Here is a 20033-nt window from a genome sequence, read left to right as displayed (position 1 = left end):
TATTATTTATTCTACATTTTAAATAATAAAATATTTCTGCTGATTGTGTTTTGGTTTGATGCGTTCGTTTTTCTTTTCATTGAGGAAATTTATGTTCCGCTCCATTGTATAATAAACTAAATAAATTTCTTCAATCATTTTTATTCAAATTAAAATGAATCGGAAAATAAAATATTATAATCTGAGAAAAATCTGCAAAAGAAACTCAGTCTTATTTACAGCTCAAAAAGTATGCGATACATTAACTTTCTTTGTGAAAATCTTGTCCTGAAATTACATATTAAAATAATACAAAACTTCCACATGAATCGAATTAGTAGTTTTTTATTTAAATCGATAAAACCATGCCAACAAGCAGACAATAAACTTTCGGTATTCACGTATGAATATTATGTTTGATGAGCTGTTAAACATTGCGCATAAATAATATTTTGTCGATTGTATTAAATATTATTATTAATCACACACCTGTTGTCCGGGCGTGAATCGGAAGATCTCATTGTTGTCACGATACCACTTCACGGAATGGAGGGGCGGATCTCCTTTCTCGCTGACATAGTGACATATCAGGTCACCATCGCGTCGCGGGTCGCCGTATTGTGGCACTTCTAAGTAGGTGATGTTGTGTGCCGTCGCTATAACTGGCAAACAAAAAGGATAATTTAAGAAATGTGATCTATACTTAAAATAGTTCAAAACAATAATTCGATTTCGAAAAAAAAACAAGTATTATCATCATTACAATCGTAAAAACTCAAATTGATAAATAAAATTATGTTCATTTTAATTAAAATTGATTCTTTATTTATTTAATCTGTGGCAGTCTAGTAATAAAATTATACCAATAAAACATGTACATTTGCAAACAGTTACCAGAATTTCAAACACGACCACAGCATACTAATGAGTCGAGTCCAATGTTGTCGGATAATACAAACTACCAGAATTTAATCATCGCGATTGTAAAAACGATGTGAAATACAATTTAACACGTATTCAACTCTTGTTAATGAATCACTAAAACTTTTATTATCTATATATATTTTAAATTAAAAAAAATAACCTTGTCTGTAATTTGAAGTTAGGTGCTTACAAAAATGATGAGATGTAGGTATGTACACTTTCAATTTGTTTTCGAACATTGTATCTGTCTGTCTATTTTATTTTATCTGCTTAGAATATGTTAGCATTCATCTATTGCTTGAACATTCAAGAATCCTTATATTAATTATTTATGTCATTGCATGTTGTCATAATAAATATTACAAGTTACTTAAAATTATTTTCTAATTTCTCACGTTGCTTCATTTTTAAATAAGATACCATAATATGATTTTGTATTATGGAATGATAGACACAATATGTCACGATACGACACGATACGATACGTCACGATACGACACGATTAGACACGACACGATAAGTCTTAGATGATTCTGTATGTTCTCAAGTATTGTTAAGTTTTGTTTGATTCTATCGGTTCACTTATAAATATTATGAATAAACTTGAATGGTTTTAGTTCATTGAAATTAAAAATAGATGGCACTTTATACTAAAACTCCAAAATAAATAAAATGAGTATTGTTTACGTAAATAATCTAATTAAATACAATATATATATATATATATATATATATATATATATATATATATATATATATATATTACAAGGCATTTGTAAACAATGAATTCTGACATAAAAAAACATGATCAATTGTGTTTTCGAAACTAATTAGTCTTAGTTTCATTCATTAGCTCCTTGTTCGCTTTTTTATTAATATCATGTTATATATTATTATATTAAATATATAAAACAAACTCAAATATTGATATATAAATGTAGTAAGTGGCCGACCGAGCTTTGATTGGCTTTGATAAGTAAATATTTTGTTTTGTAAATGAATGTGTTTTTCCATTCAATAAATTATAATGATTGCCCACTTAACATTATATCATAAAGAAACTTGAACGGGATCAGTTCACAACAATTAAAGTACCTTTAAATACATGATGGCTCAGTGATTATAACAAATGAACAAAATTCGAAGATTGTAGTTCTAAAATCAGGGCAAGCACCTCTGTACTTTCATTTTAATAATCCATAATCTCGCGCTTTGAAACGTCGTAAGGAAACCTACATGTATCGGATAAAAATCGACAACATGGAAAAATGAACGATTCGTAAATCTTCAGTAATTTTAATTACCAACACGTATTATGATATATAACAAAGTCTCTTCGCCGCGTCTGTCTGTCTATCTATCTGAACAATAACTATTTTATGTAAATCTTCATTAACCGTACGTAACCGGGAGTGGTAACTTGTAAATAATAACTTACAAATGAATACAAAAAGAAGAAAATTATAATATTTCCAAAGGCATCCTTTTTGCTAAAACAGAGATTTCTTCTCAATTTCAATAATTTGTTTTGTTAATATTATTTAAGTATAAATATCATACGGATAAACGGATTGTAGTTATTAATTAATTTATATATACAAAATAAATATTTGATCAAGAAAGCCCAAAGACCACAACAACAAAACAGTTTTTTTTTTTGTATAACAATACAAGGTAATACAAAATGTACTAAATATGTTTATAAAACATTTGGTTTACTAAAGGCCTCATGAATAAAAAATGAGAATTCGATGATTAACTAAGAACACACGCATAAACAAATGTAACATTTAATATGTAATATATAAAATATATAACAAGTATTTTAAGTTATATAAATATATCATAAACAGTATTAAATAGAATTTAATCTGTTCTCTCTTTATAATTCTCTCTGTATATTTAAGAAATTCCACCAGTTATTATGTATATAACGAAGCTTTAAATATTCTGTTGTTATATAATTTGTTACGGTTACATACAGGCAAGTGTTCATTACAGTCCATAGCCTCTGTATGCTGCTAAAAATATTAAGCGTTAATTTCACCATAGTTACGTTGCCAATACACTTGACAAATTGGACCGCGGCAAGTTTATATTAATTAATATTTCCTGTAGATATAGATAGATAAACAATGGAAGTTTATTCTATTTTACCACAATAACAATTCTTAACTCATACTTTCTCATATTTCGTCATAAAAATTTCAGATTATTTAGACAAACACAATTGTAATCTATACATATAAAAAACGGTAATGTCGGATCATTTAATAAATTAATGCAAAAAGGAGTGTAGCCTAAAAAAACAATGGTAATGGAACACAAATTATTTTATTTTTCATGTAATGCTAGGCATTATTTAAGCACTACATTATATCAACTTATAGCGCTGTAAGTCATTAGTTCTACTCAACCTCTCAGTATATTAATATATTTAATTTATTTACTCAATGTGTTACCAATTGGCTGGCTTTGTAATTTACTTTTCTTAAAATAGTTGAGTGACTAGTGGCGACATTTACGGACTGACGTCATACACCGATATTATAAACACCATTGTAAACCTTCTTGGAGGCTCATTCACTTTACTCGTATGCTGTCAAATAGAAATAAAAAAAAATTTGTAACCGATATGCAATTTTTTATTTCACGTCTCCAATCGCTGACACTTACTAATTCTATAATAAAAGAAAATTAAAATAAATATCCACAATATAATTATCGAGTCGAACGCTAGTTTAATTATAAACCAAAGTATGGTTGAAAAATCAAATGTTCGATATAAAAATAAAGGTTAAGTCGAAGGTCTCGACTTTCGACGTTATGTCAACATGGTATTCCAGAATATGAATATTTACATAAACGATAACATATTTATATATATAATCGTACCGATGTCGTACATCACATTTGTCGTAAGTTCATTTTCTTTTTTTAATAATCTTTCTACACAACCTTAATTACTACTACTACCACTTCTACTTATTTTTTATTTTGTGTTAGCATCTTGTAGGATATGACTAATTATTTCATAATTCGTAATTTGTAACAAAACACTTCGTTTTTGTAGTACTTGTCATTATGCACGTAATCTAGCATTGCTTTGATACAGATTTCATCTACACGAAGTGTCTTCGTATGAAATTTTAATTAGGCACTTAGGTTCTTAGTGTTAAAGCACTAAGCTGCTGGAATATATACTGCGCCTTGTATTATTTAATGAAGTTTCTCCGCATTTAAATCATAAATGTTTCATTAGCATACCTAAGCGAATATCCACTCTATTTTACAAACGAATACCATTTAGGTATTTCTTGTAATTTGATCTAGTGGCTACCCCTTAGGAATGGAACCGTTAGGGTGTTAGGACGTCACCTACCTGGTTTCTTTGTGAGTATTACGGCACCTTCAGCGCCGGTAAGTCCCACATAAACACACCCACACACACACCTCGTGAAGGGAAAACGCTTAAATGTGTTTTTCCAGCGAAATTGATCAAAAATTGATCTAGTAGCTAGCTTAAGGGTGCAGTTCTGTGTTTTTTTTTTGTTCGAGAAATTTATAACGCTCCTATGTTTAGCGTAATGAATAATATTTCCACAAACGTTATTTACCATTATGTAACTATTTAACTGTCTGACAACTTATATTAAACTTAAAAAATGTATAAAAACATAAATAGTTATTAATACATTAATATTCGTTAATACTTATACAGAATTATATATATATATATATATATATATATATATATATATATATAATTATAAAATAAAATAATATATATATATATATATATATATATTATACGAAATTAAAATGTATATAAAAACAATTATTACATATATATCAATGATAAGGCTTTGTGCAAGCTCGCTGGGTACCAGGTACCACTCATCAGATATTCTACCGCAAAACAGCAGTGATCATTATATATTATATAAAATATTTTGATGATAAGAAGTTGTTTAGAGAAGAGCTAACATAACAAATAGATTGTATTATTTATTAATAATTTTCTAACATAAGATTTAAATGTATTATTTGTTTATTAAACATCTTAAGCATTTCACACAAAAAAAAACACGACTACATTTTACATTTACATTACATTACATAAGTACCTTGAAATCATAGCAATTACTACGTTTATACTAAAAAGGCTTGACCTGAATAAAATTAAAAGACGAATTCTTATACATTCATAAAATAAACTTTTCTTATTCATAAACAAGAGTATTATGTTGCATTCATTTAAATAAAAGCCAGCTTAACGAGACATGCATACTTAAATTCCCTTATAATATTGTATATTATAAATACCTTATTTGAGACTAGTTTCCGACTGCAATTTCACATGCGCTTTAGGTTTTAGGTATCCTACAATCTTTCTGCACCTTTAATAATGCGTAAGTGAATAAATGATCCGTTCAGTAAGACGAAAGCGTAAAAAAACAAATGAGCAAACTTACTTGTAAATAATAATATTAGTTAATATGAATGAAATTAATTCCTTATACATTAATTAAATAGCTGAGTAATCATCATTTCTGTAATCTAGATCTTTATTGTAATAATATTCATACGACGTACACGTTATACGTGTATAAATTTATACCAATCTAGGTTGTTTTCATCTACTTCAAGGAGCTAGGAATATGTATCTTATACGAAAGCTTTGTTGTGTCTCCCAGTAATGCATCTGTAATTTATTTAATAATTTATTACACAACATATATAGTAAACTAAGCTACAACATTTCATTGTTCATTGCCGTACAGCGTGGAAATGCGGCCTTCGTTATGAACAGCTTTGCGTCGGTTGGGGATCGGGAGGGACAATTTTAAGTTTGATTTAAAAAAAAAGTCATTAATCAAATTTATATAGTTATCTCTTGTAATAATAATAATTATAATAATAATTTTAGAATAGTTTTATGTTAAATTTAAGCGATGAAAAACGACAAATTCTATGTATAAATATATAATATAAAAGCTACAACCATAGCAATACACCACAATATGTACATTATATATTGTGGTATATGGCTAAAATATTTACTACTAGCAGCTCATAGGAGGTGCAAATAAAAACGTTAGTAAGTATTGTAAAGGAACATAAGTTATTAATTAAACTGTATAAAAGCGTGTAATACTACTGGGAAGCGACAGATGGCGGTAGTAAAATCTGTCAGTCTTGAATCGCACCGTCTGATTCGCTACTGAATATATGTAATGTGAAAGTTATTGTGTTAAAATGATTAGGCAAAATAAATTACAGTGAACAGTGGGCAGCGTTCGGGAAGCTACACGATATCTTCTCATCCCAAATACCGCAGTGTCTCAAGTCGAAAGTCTTCGACCAGTGTGTGTTACCAGTGATGACTTATGGATCAGAGACGTGGTCGCTCACAATGGGCCTCATAAGAAGGCTCAAGGTCACTCAAAGGACAATCGAGAGGGCTATGCTCGGAGTTTCTCTGCGAGATCGAATCAGAAATGATGAAATCCGTAGGCGAACCAAAGTAACCGTCATAGCCCGAAGAATTGCTAAATTGAAGTGGCAGTGGGCGGGGCACATTGCTCGCAGAACCGACGGCCGCTGGGGCAGAAAGGTTCTCGAGTGGCGACCACGAACCGGAAGACGCAGCGTGGGCAGGCCCTCTACAAGGTGGACCGACGACTTAGAACGAGTCGCGGGAAGCCGTTGGATGCGGGCAGCGCAAGACCGGCCAACGTGGAAATCCTTGGAGGAGGCCTTTGTCCAGCAGTGGACGTCTTTCGGCTGATATGATGAACAGTGGAAAGCTCTTCCTTAGTTTCATTTACCGGTTGATCCCCCGATATTAGTTCAGCGTAAACAAAACTTAAAAAAACTGTAAACTTAGTTCCCAAGGTTGGTGGCGCATTGGTGATGTAAGCGATGGTTAACATTTCTTACAAGGCCAATGTCTAAGGGCGTTTGGTGACCACTTACCATCAGGTGGCCCATATGCTCGTCCACCTTCCTATTCTATATAAAAAAAAAACATTTGTTTTCATTGAAAGGTGAGTAAGTTAGTGTATATTCACAAGGGTCAATAACATCTTCGTAGTTACAGATGTTCTTGCTTGTTCTTCACGGCAAAATCCACATTCCGAATCGATAACAACACTATTAGTTATATATTTATTACTTATACGCGTATATTAAAATTAAAATGTTTTGTTTTGATTTGATTTAACAAACAATTGAAACATTTTAGTTTTATTAGGTCCGAAAACTTTAACGGTTGAAGATTGATATTTCATACTGTGCGAATAGGCGTTAGTAGCTGGCACCCATTTCTTCATACGCCTGCTTAAATTAATAATACGATTCCCATTATAATTTTTTATTACGATAACTGGTTCGTTGGTGTAATGTCAAGTCAACAACTGCTGATCATAGGGTTGGGATGAGTACACAGATCCTGACCGTTTTTTGTTTCTTGTCATACTCACTTCGAACACTTCTGCACTTAACTGGGAGAAAATGGAAAAAATGTTTTTTTTTTATTGAGGCATTATTAGTTTTGTTTAAATTATATACAACATTAATGCTTTTTAAATCACAAGCTGCAAAACCGGCTTTATTAAAAATGAATGATGTATTTCCCGTCGGACTGTTGTTCATTCGTCGTTCGTTTGTAGCCGATTACTATTTTAAAATAAACATTACAATTGAACAAAACTTTTTACACCTTTTTTATTACAAGTATCATAATATAAATTTAAATAATAATAATAAATAAATTTATTACAATGCGTCTAAGTGACTATAAATTATTTTATTTATTTACCATAAAATACATAAATAAAATAAACGATGATTATGAAAATCAAAACAAAAATAAATTATAAATATAATTTAGTCTTACCTTTGTATTCAAACAAATATTTACCATTTAGCTTACTTGTTGCTGTTGATTTATATATTAATTCAAATTATTTAGAAGAACGCAAATTAACAAATATAGAACATTAATATTTTTGTTTTATTGCCTATCATGGCTTCTTTTGTACATCAAGTTGAAAGTTTCGCTCGGTGTGATTTCTGTAGGACTGTAAGACTCGAAAATCACCGCAGAATGTGATCGTGATACGACATAGAAAGTAATATAAGACATTGACTATAATATATATATATTGTTTTATAGAATAGCAAGGCGGACAAGCAAATGTGCCGCCTGGTGTTAAATAGTCACCATTGCCTATATACGTTAGCGCTGTAAGAAATATTAACCATTCCTTACATCGTCAACGCACCACCAATCTTGGGAACAAAGATGTAATTTCCGTTTTGCCTGTAGTTACAGTCGCTTACTCTCCCTTCAAACCGGAACACAGCAATATTAAGTAATGTTTGACGATTGAATATCTGATGAGTGGGTGGTAAGTACCCTGACGGGTTTGCATAAAGCCTTACCACCAAGTAAATTATAACATTTTAAGAATACACGCATCACAATAGTATATCACCGTGAGTCGATTGTCAACATTTCGCAGGTTAGTAATGAAGTGAGTTCTTACAGAATATACGGTCACAGCATTCATGTTACAAATCTGTGTGCTATTTTACTTTAAATTTTTAGATTCGATTTCTTAGAAATATTACTGAAATTCGTAGAATTATTATGGAAAATGTAATTAGGAAGGAGGTTCGAAAGTCGCTAAAGACTTGACGGAGAATTTAAAAAGAATGCACCTAAAAATATTCTATTACCACGGGCACGGTTCTCTCTCTAAAAGAAAATAACTGAAAGCAACCATTTGGATTGTACAGCAAATTTAAGTACATTTAAGGGAATTAAAAATATGATAAAGTATCAAAAGCATATTCTGGAAATGAAACGGATGCATTGATTTGAAGTCGAGTAGGTTTGTCGTGTAGGCTTCTAATTCTTATCAAGGTAACTCACATCAGAACAATCGAGAATAAGAAGACTAAGTCAAAAAGTTTTTTGGTTGAAGATGAAGTATATTTTGCAAATGATTAAGAGAAGGAAGTGAATGCGTTCATTACGTAGGCGTTTAATCTGTAGACATAAAGTTTGTATTCAGAAAAATTGTGAATAATCAATTATCCTTAATTAAAATGTATATTTAACAATAAATAATTTAATAAACAAAATATTTTTTGTGACTATTACGTTCTATGTCCTCTTCAAAATAAAAGTCATACACTATAGTGTTGTATGTAAAACGTATATTACAATATAAATCCATAGATATAAAAAAAAACAGCAAATACATGAAACTTCCAAAAGGACCCGCATATAATCAGATTTGAGTACAGATTCAGATTTTTTTCTTTTTCAATACAAATATGACTTTAACAAGCTTTTTTTAAAAACAAAACATTTCATTTCTAAGTTTAAATCTTTGCTGCATGTTGTTTTAACTTTGTTTCCGATAATGTATTCTCTTTATTTATCAAATTTGAATGAAATTTGTATAAATATATTTATTGGATTAATAAAATTATCTTTATCGTACTTGCCCTGCTTCCATGCCCTACAACAAATTTATATTATTGCTTAAGAAACTTCGATAATTTACCATAAAATGTTTAGAATAATTCGTCTTGAATCAATTTTTCTTTCAGTATTTTATCATTAAATTTTACAATCAATTAATGTAAATCGATTCAAAAATTAAATTCTAGGGATTATAATTTATAATAAAAAAAGTAATCAAAACAGGTTTTATTTAATTTTGAGTGAAAATCAAGAATGATTAAAACATAACATACAGTCATAGGGACTGCCGGTCGAAATAAAAACTTGAAACTGTTGAATATATTTGTCCAATTACCACATCTACTGGCACTCCACGTAATAATTCTATCCATTTTTATTAAATAGCTTTTTATTCATCAAAATATACAACATTACAGCTTAATTTAAATAAATAATATTTAAAATACACTTATATTATTTGTACTTTCAACGATTCCATTATATTAGTATGTCGGTGACGCGAAGCTACGAGTCTACTCGCTACGATAAACCAGCGCAACGCGCCTAAAGAAGTTTTCACTTCAAAAATTAATACGAATATATGTCTTTTGTCCGGACTCATCACATTGAATAGTCAGTGAAATGTGCTGGGCCAGATAATGCACAAAAGGTCATGTCCACTATGTCGGACTTAAGTGTACAGTGGTCACTTAACATACGAGTATATTTATACGCTAAATAAATTACAATAACAAAATTATTTTTATTAATCTATATAATAACTGCACTAAAGCTTTGTAAACATTAACTTTGTTATAAGGGTAATTATATATATTTTTATTTAATGTTGAATATTATGCAAGATGATGATTTTTTTTATGTTTGTGTTTAAAATGATTCTGTAACTCTTTTGGTGTACGATGAAGCACATTCTAATTCTTTTCTATTCTATGATCCTGTGACTGATTTCAACCACCGCGGTTATTTTAAGGGGAACCAGCCAATTTGTCCAGAACAAACTCAAGTGCATCATCGCTCTCATAATCCGATAGAGTTTAGGTTTATGGTGTAGGTAATAAAATGTTGACTAGATCCTAGATTTGAACCCAGAATCTGCAGTTGTTTAAGCTCCAGATCAACCACAAGACCAACAAGGTAGTTAAAAATGCCAAGTGCAATCTATTGTTCGCGTTACTACACCAAAAAGTTTCACGCAAGCGCGAACACCAGCTACATAGTTTCATCCCAATCGGTTGAACGATGCGTGAATGTGTCGAATACATACTGAAACCAGCAATAGTTTTTATATCTCCGTAAAACTACTGTATATATCAAGACTGCCTTAAAAAGCAGCTAAATTAAAAAGTCTACAGTTCAATATTTAATCAATAGATCAAGGTATAATTGGTCAGTGTTTTGCAGACCACCCTACAGAAACACTATTGTTTTTAAGATTTTTAGATTATCAGTGGTATATTCCTGTATGATTTCGGTCTGATGGCGGTCAATCTCAAGAGAGATTAGCCAACTACGCAGGGCATATTACATTTAATACATTATTGTGAACAAGTATGTGCACAAACACAGTTACACTCTTTAATCTTTTATGAGAGTGAGTCTCATAATCCGATGGGACGGCAATCTTTCAAGACCGGCAAGAGTTCATAGGCAGGACCAATGGTTTTACGTGCTTTACGATGCACGGGAGTGTACTCACTTCCAACTTCCAGAGTCCAGGCTGCTAATTATTAATCAGGCCTACGATTTCAAACCCAAGTGATCAACACAAGTTCAACGAGGCAATCAATAGTGACAGTAAAAATGTAACATAATGTTATGCATATTATTTTAAAGATATTTTGCGTTTCTATGGGTTGGTTAAAATTTCAACACAACACGGCCCGATTATGCGTATACTTACAATATAATAATAATATTAATTATTAAATTCAGTTATGTATAATATAACATGCAAAAGAAACATCTTAGATTCCATCAATGATGGCCTGCGTTACCAAAAAAAAACTATATCTGTCGTCTTTCACTTACTTATCCATTTTACTTGTATTTAGTACTTTGATAACTATATACGCTCGTGTATATTAACATTTCTCTGATTAGGCTAAATCAAACAATTATCATTATTTTGAACATAACATGTATTCATAGATTTCCTGAGCAAATGCGTAGCAACTGTTTAGCCTGATGTAATATTTATGGAAACGCGGGACTTTTCCTCTTTTAGCTTTTAACGTTCATTTCGAAATATATAATGTATGAGCCTTCGCAGTTCGAAATAAGATTAAATAAAATATACTCACAAACACGTACTAAAATAAACATGCACAAAATCGAACACCTAGATAAATAAAAAAAAATTAAAGTAAAATAAAGCTACGTAATTATAGTAACCATTTTAAGTAAAATAAATTATCTTTTAAATTATATTGTTCGATATAATATACTTAGAAAATCTGTATTCAGAATACATTAAGGTTGTTATGTATTTTGTGTATGTAATAACTTTTATTTTAAAACAGAAAGATAAACAATCCGTTTGTGAGTAATCTTGGGCATTGTCAATGCGCTGATAACCATAATCTAAGGTGTTTTCCTTATACGGCGGTAAAAAAACTGACAAGTTTGTACCCATTCAGAACATCAACAAAGTCCTACAGCCGAAATATTAGGCATTATATGGGTTCTCAGCTTGAAATTGCGACTAATTGTATAGTTTGAATGATAGGTATTTTAATTTAACGGGCGTAATGTTCGTGAGCACGTGTAAAATGTGGTAATTATCAAATATACTAAAATCAACAACATTAATTGACACTTTAATTGAAACGGACTAATTAAGGCTCTTCTAAATATAATGTAATTCGTAATAGCTTTCAAATAAATGTTTAATGTCGACAAGATAGCTGGGTCGGTTAATAACGATAAAAGCATCTTTGTGTAAATTTTCCTTTTGAATTAGTTATCATTTCATAATGACATAAGTATAATCTAACGATTATAATATTATGAGTAATTTAATGAAAATAAACCATGTTAGTTGGTTCGTTCATTTTCATTACTACTATATAACCAGATTTATCGATCATAATTATAACGTGCAAATTACACTTACATGTAAAAAAAAAAAATTACCCTAACCTACTACTTCTACGTAAATAATGTCCAGTTGGTTCAGTGCCTGATGAGTTTGGCAGCTGGGGTGACATCATTACCGTTCGCACCAGTGGAGGGTACCATTGCCGTTACTCTTTCGCTCTTTTCAGGAAACACCAATGATGATAGAGGTTGCGTTTTATTTCAACAATCTCACAGCTTCTTCAATGCGTGCCAAGGACATTCAGTGCAGGAGTTTTATTGTGAAATTATCCTATATAACCCTAGGGTACCTTTTTGAAGATGCAAGCATATCTGCGTGGAATGAAAATGGCTTCTTCATAATGACTTCTTAATCAGAGGTCCTGGGTTTCAATCTCGGGTCGGATCAGTAAAAGTAATTTGATTTATCTATCAATTAAAGTATTGTTAAAATGCCGAAGAAAGTTCGCGATATATTATACCAATATTTTATTTAACGTTATAAAAAGTTCACATTGTATACAGTGTTTTTAAATATTTTCCAAAATAAAGTTAAAAAATTTATATGTATATATTTTAATTTGGAAACTTAAATATTAGCAAAAGTCCGTGTAAGAAGAAAAGCTCAGAGCGTACGATAAATTATATTAGCAACGATTAAGATAAAGAGATCAGACGGCTCGGTAAAGCCGGAGTTAAACTGATTCTATTAAAACATTAGTTACGTAATCTTACATTTTTTTAAACAACTTTAATAAGATTATTAATAAGATTATTTAAGTTGTCCTTACATTTGTATGTATAGTATTTTCCTGGATGTCTTCATCGATTGTGATTTAATAATCTTATTATTATTATTTTTTTACAATTAATAGGCAAGCGCTTGACCGTTGACTTGCCTGATTTTATATCAGTTATATAATATCTTATTAATCACAATGAAGTGTAATCGCATCGACCGTTTTTGTATGCAAGAAAAACTCGGGGAAGACATCAACAAACTGTCATAGCTATAACATAAACATCTCATAAAATAATGTTATAGATATTACATATGTATGTTAAACATGTCAGTTCACTTTTAGGTACGTTAGTAATATATCATTGTAAAAATTAAATCTCATAAGAAATTGCTTACTTGGTACAAGAGCTTTAAACAAGGCCGTCTATTAATTATTATATCGCAATATTCAGTATTGCCTGTATTCTGATCCTAAGTATAAGCGAGGCAATGTAATTACAGGCGCAAAGGACTTTATAGATCCCAAGGTTGCTTACGATCTAAAGAATGGCTCTAAATATAACAAATATATATGTACAATGAACAAAATCATAAACGTGGATATTTTTCCATTGAAACTAAAAAATCGTTTTCGATAGATATGGAGCGCTCACTGGAACGAGAGTAGAACAAAAAAAAAATCATGTGTGAATTTGAAGGTTTAATTTATTGCGAAAAAAATTAACTCGTTTGTGAAATGCAAGACAAAGTCAAAGTCAAAAATCTTTATTCAATATAGAAGTGTTACACTTTCTTATTGATTGTCATAAATCTACCACCGGTTCGGAAATAAACACCTCAGACCTGAGAAGAACCGGCGAAAGAAACTCAGCAACATTGTCTATGCAAATATAAACACTACAACAAAAATTTAACGCTTCACTATTAACAATTTATGTTTATAATTTATCTCGTGCTTGACGGTGAAGGAAAACATAGTAAGGGAAACCTGCATCTAATTTCACCGAAATTCTGCCATAGACTATGGTGAATATTACTTGTATCTTTATAAACTAGCTCATAGACCAACGTAGCTAAGCTAATAAACTGTACTTTTAAGTCTACCGATTGGAATGTGTAAACAAACCCGCATTGCAGCATGGTGGAATAAGCTCAAAACCTCTTCATTTCACAGGCTGTTACTATTAACAAGATAGACTTTTGTCTGTCAGACATACGCAACATAGGTGATTATTCCTAAAGGTCCTTTCAATTGGTAGAATTAAAAGTACAATTTATTAGCTTAGCTTCGTTGTTCGTCATATTCACCTTAGTCTTGTTTTCAGAACTATTAACACTAAGGAACACAATTATTATATAAATTTTTAAATGCTTTATTTATCACTATAAGCGCACAGCTCAAAATACATATATAGCTTAATTGAAATATTACTGAATTTACACTTTTATAATTTATTTAGTGAAATATTTGAACTTAACGGCGTTTTTAAAAGACTGTTTGAAGTCGGTTTCAATATGAAAATAATATTTAACATTTAAATTAATGAGTTCTATTTTTTATTATAAAAAACATCTAAGTTTTTCTTTTAATATATAGATACCATAGTTGATTACTTTTACTTTAACAAAATGATAATTTTATATTTGCAAATTCATATTTTAATGCAAGACTTTTCTTAGTGCTTTTAAAGTTCTGCGAGAAGTCTATTCTAGCGGCAAGAATTTCAATACATTGTCAGTAAGACGACGCTCATATAAATAATACCAAGCCAACGACTGTACCGTATATTCTGGAGAATTTAGTGAATAAAAATATTATATTCTTGAAATAATAAATGTATACCGATTCCTGTCATGAGCAAGCAAAATTACTTTTTAAATATATAGTGTTAAGGACTGTATTGTCCTACGTCTTTAGTGGAGTATATATGACCCAAATAAATGTGCTCTCAGATTGGACATCCCGCAGTTTTTGCTGAAAATGACTACTTTTTCTTGACTGAATAACATTGTGTTAGTTTGGCGAAAAACTACTTACTGAGGAAAATTATTATTGTATTGAATTGAGACGAATTCTTCGAAAAAAATATTGGAAAGAATTGTACGTATTTGAAAATGTATTTTTTATTAGAAAATTTATTTCAAATTTAAGTTAACAAAATTATAACAACAAATAAAATAACACTAATGAAAATAAATACCTGTTTTGTTCACAGTGAGGCAAACTTGTGAGATTTGTAATTAGATAATTTTTATAAATAACGAACACCGTACTATGTCATTGAGATTTAATTCTGCAGCTACCTTCTATATACGATTACGATTTCATCCAATCTACGTGTAATTTGCAAAAGATTAAAATTAAAAGTACTAAAATATCACACGCGCACTTCGAAGCTTTATTAATAATAATTGTCCTATTAAAATAATTTATTACAGCAATTTATTATCAGAGTTAAAATGATTGTCACCGATGAATTAGTAACGAGTTAAATTTAATTTTACTGATGATCGCTAATTGAAATAAATACATTGATTAATTAAATTTTACTATCAAGCCTTTAAACCATACAAGGCTACAAAAACGATACTGTTTACTCTAATATAACACAGATTTTCAGATGTGACTGTTGTATCATTTTGTACTCTCAGTAAAGCATACGTATCATATTGGTAGGTGCTTCGCGATCTTGTTATAAAGCTCCTTTGACTTATCTAAGCTTTTATTTATAATTTATATATTTTTATATTAAAACAATGTTTTTCAATGTTTTTAATCAATATAAAAGTGTTTTGTATGCCTCTATTCATTTTTTTTATTATATGTTATATGTTATGTAAGTGGTAACCACCATATACATTGACATCGTAGAAAATATTGTGTCCCGTGAGCCTGTAGTTACAATGATTCACTCGCTCTTACTACTGGAACCCAACACTACTATTATTGTTGTTTGGCGTTGAAATATGTGATGAGTATAGGAGATGGTATCTACACAGACGGGCTTAAACAAAGCCCTACCACCAAGTAAAATGTTTCTTGATTGAATACTGGTGGTAGGGCTTTGTGCAAGCTCGTCTGGGTAGGTACCACCCACTCATCAGATATTCTACCGCAAAACAGCAATACTTGATATTGTTGTGTTCCGGTTTGAAGGGTGAGTGAGCCAGTGTAATTACAGGCACAAGGGACATAAAATCTTAGTTCCCAAGGTTGGTGGCGCATTGGCTATAAGCGATGGTTGACATTTCTTACAATGCCAATGTCTAAGAGCGTTTGGTGACCACTTACCATCAGGTGGCCCATATGCTCGTCCACCTTCCTATTCTATAAAAAAAAAAAAAAAAAAACTGCAATGGTCAATCCACGCCTAGAAAAATATCCGACAAATAAGATGGACGTATAAGCACGCGATGGAATAACAGCATGAAATAAACCTTACAATTTGTCAAAACATACCGACAACATACAGAGCACTAATTTCTAAGTAGGGAGAAAATCTGGAATATTTATAGTGTCTTGTAAGCTGCAATTGTAGGAACAAACCACTTTGTACACTCGACTTGCTTCACAGCGTTAATCAAATGGTCGCATGCTAATCCGGGCTTACTCGGGATAAAGCAGTCTGAAGACCATGTTCTGGCGCGTAAGCTAGCTTTGCATAACAAATATTGCAGCGCAAGTTTAAGAAGGGTCACGCTAAAGACGCCGTGTCATCTTAAGATCTTGATATTTAACCTTATAGTTAAATAAGAAAATACGTTGTTATTTTCTTATGGATCTAATTAAGTAATGTAATCATAAATATATACATTAGGTATATTTTACAAATATTTTAATGACAAAGGAACGCTTCGGTTATTCTTGAAAAAATGCTTAAAAAAACGGTAATATCTTTTAAGAATTATCGTGTAACCAGAATGTCCAAATAATAATTATTATCTCGATTATTTTAGAAATTTTGTTACGTACTTTTCAGTTAGCGAAATAAGCTGAACGAGGCAGATCCTAATTAAGACGTGTGCAGTTCAGTTATGTTTTTGTTGTTCTTAACGTTTTGTGTCCAAATTAATAATTATAAGACTTTAATTATTATCACCTGCTAAAAAACAATTCTAAATTTTCTAGCTATAATAGCGAACTACCACCAAGCTTCGCGTTCATGAATCCAAAAAAACGTGTACGTACATATGTCCGGCCCTTCAGAGCAAATTAAGTGTCTATTAAAACCCGGACTGGATATAGGTGGGACGAAAAGGGCGACGAGTCGTAATTTGGTACACAATACTATTACGTATTCTTTATTAAACTTCGTCTTCCATTTAGAAGAGCACTTAGAGGCTTATTCTTTGCTGCACTGCAGATGGGTATGGATGTACTTGTGCAATTTCATTCGGTGAAACTGTTGAATGATAATGAATTTCAGAGTGGACTGAAAAATTTACACTCACTCAATTACTAACTTTAATATAATTAAAGTGTGAAGATAACGACGGTCTTTCTGCCCGATTTCAGTATTTTTTATGTGTTTTGGTAGCAATCATACACTTCGTATTTGTAATATTAGTAAGATTTAAAATGACATAATCTGTAACTGTTTAATTTAATTTTTTTAAGCATAATACGTATATAATGCGTATTATTCTAAGCTAATATTTAATACCTTTGATATTCTTAAAAAATGACTTATTTATTTCTTGGAAGTATAAAAATCTAGGTGGATTTAGATGTTGATGTCAAATTTCTTAAAGCTTGACTTGTTTTAGGCCGAAAGCAAAGTTGTGTAAAATGAAACTTGTGATTTAAACATTTCTCACATAAAAAGGCACATCGACTCGAAATCACTTACCTTTTTATATACTATATAAATATAATATTTACAAGAAACCTACGACTTACGACTAGTAACAACGCCTCTTAGTGCTCTTTAACTTGAGTTCAAAGAAAAAATACTTTCTCAGCTCTCTTTAAAAATTAATTTGGATACGATTCTTGTTCGCATTCCTAATAATTTGTTTTATTTTCCTCGGGTCTCTAAATTTTTGCTTTTATCTTAGGAATGATCATATATTTATGGAGATGCCGTTAGGGAATAATATTTTTTCCTATTATCTATGTATCTATACTCTATACAAATAAATATAATTGAAGTGCCTGTCTGTGATTTTAAACTAACTCTCTCTGTTATAATTAATATAATTCACAAGTTCCGAAAACAAAACAATTTATTTTTTATTTTTGACTGTCTGTTTGTTCGGAAAAATCTTCCAACCGTAAAGATTACAAATGCAAATAACTAAAATATTATAAGATAAGCCAAGATATTGTTTAATTTTTATTTCATTAAAATAGGGTGAGCCTATAAAAAGTTATAACAACTTTTTACATACTGTTCTTTGTCATAACATATTTTAGACTTATGTACAAAAAAAATAGTGTATGTCTTTGATTAAAAAATAACTTCCTCTTTTAAAATAAATATAACTATTACCAGGTCTTTTAATAAATACTAGAGTTGCTAGCCATTTCAATAATTTAATATTTGGTATGTATAGTTCATATAATTAAAATAGGCATCACGTATATTAAAATGGCAGATTTAGAAGGATTTTCGTCAAACTGCATTCCACGCTTGCAAAGCCGCAAATTTTGCTGGTCATGGAATAAAAACAATACGTAAATTCCTGGAACGTGCGTAAAATTCAATTTATGGATACACATATGTGTGCAATCTAACTTGTTCCTCTATATAAAGGATGTATCATAAACGATTTATTTTTATCAGTTTTTGTTTTTCGATACTTTTTGTTGCAGTAGATAAAAACAAAATTTTGCCTTCGCACATTATTTTTTAAAAGAATATTTAAAATTTTTTTTTTTTTATAGAATAGGAAGGTGGACGAGCATATGGGCCACCTGATGGTAAGTGGTCACCAAACGCCCTTAGACATTGGCATTGTAAGAAATGTCAACCATCGCTTATAGCCAATGCGCCACCAACCTTGGGAACTAAGATTTTATGTCTTTAACAAGAGATTTGACTATCGATTACTTTCTTCCACATGGGTCCAATTCATCCAGCTGCTTATCGTGCAAGGAATAGGACTACTGGGAAATTCGTAACTTACAGGCTAGTTTTCAAGTTAAACTTTGGTAAGTATAATGCTTCTAACATTAATTATTAAGACACGTTCTGCCTTCTAAAGAAATAAGGATACACATGACGATAGGATATTAATTTCTTAGTATGTTTAACATTTTGTCTATGAGTTGTCTAGCAATGTGGAATAGAAAAGGCACTTTGATGTACTACTTAATTTAAAACGCAATCACATAATAATTATCGTCTGAAGATATACATATATTTCTTCCAATATTACTAAGAATGCGATGTCAATAGGCATTTGCCTAAAAATGCAATTAACTAACCGTTCTGTATTATATCGATCTATGAGGCTATAAATTACTTCTAACTCGTATATAAATGTGAACATGTGTGTGACAGGTGCAATTCTCCAGGGCAACTGAGGCCTGATAAAGGAGGACGTGTCTGTCCTCCCATTGGGAATCAGCCTATGGATTTGATGATCAGTGAGAAATTGAGGCATTGTATTCTTTATTCGAATAATTGAATAAAAACATATATTTATTGAACTAGAAACTTGAATATATATAAGAGCTGGCTCCTGACTATTTTACTCATTCAATTGAATTTCAAACATTGTACCGCAAAACAGCAGTACTTGGTATTGTTGTGTTCCGGTTTGAAGGGTGAGTGAGTCAGTGTAATTACAGGCACAACCAGTGTA

The 20033-nt window shown here is 30.7% G+C and overlaps 1 protein-coding gene across 1 annotated transcript in view; it reads right to left on the bottom strand.

Annotated features, from left to right (window-relative positions):
* The window catches only part of LOC126770629 (uncharacterized), a 39604-nt gene that overhangs the window by 8354 nt on the left and 11217 nt on the right, over positions 1–20033 (bottom strand). Inside the window, exon 2 of the mRNA XM_050490124.1 lies at positions 469–641. Within this exon, the coding sequence (XP_050346081.1) occupies positions 469–641 (173 nt within the window). The remainder of the gene's footprint in view (positions 1–468; positions 642–20033) is intronic.

Source organism: Nymphalis io, chromosome 9, assembly GCF_905147045.1.
Source record: "Nymphalis io chromosome 9, ilAglIoxx1.1, whole genome shotgun sequence".
Taxonomy (NCBI): Eukaryota; Metazoa; Arthropoda; class Insecta; order Lepidoptera; family Nymphalidae; genus Nymphalis; species Nymphalis io.
This window is presented reverse-complemented; position numbering and strand designations above follow the sequence as displayed.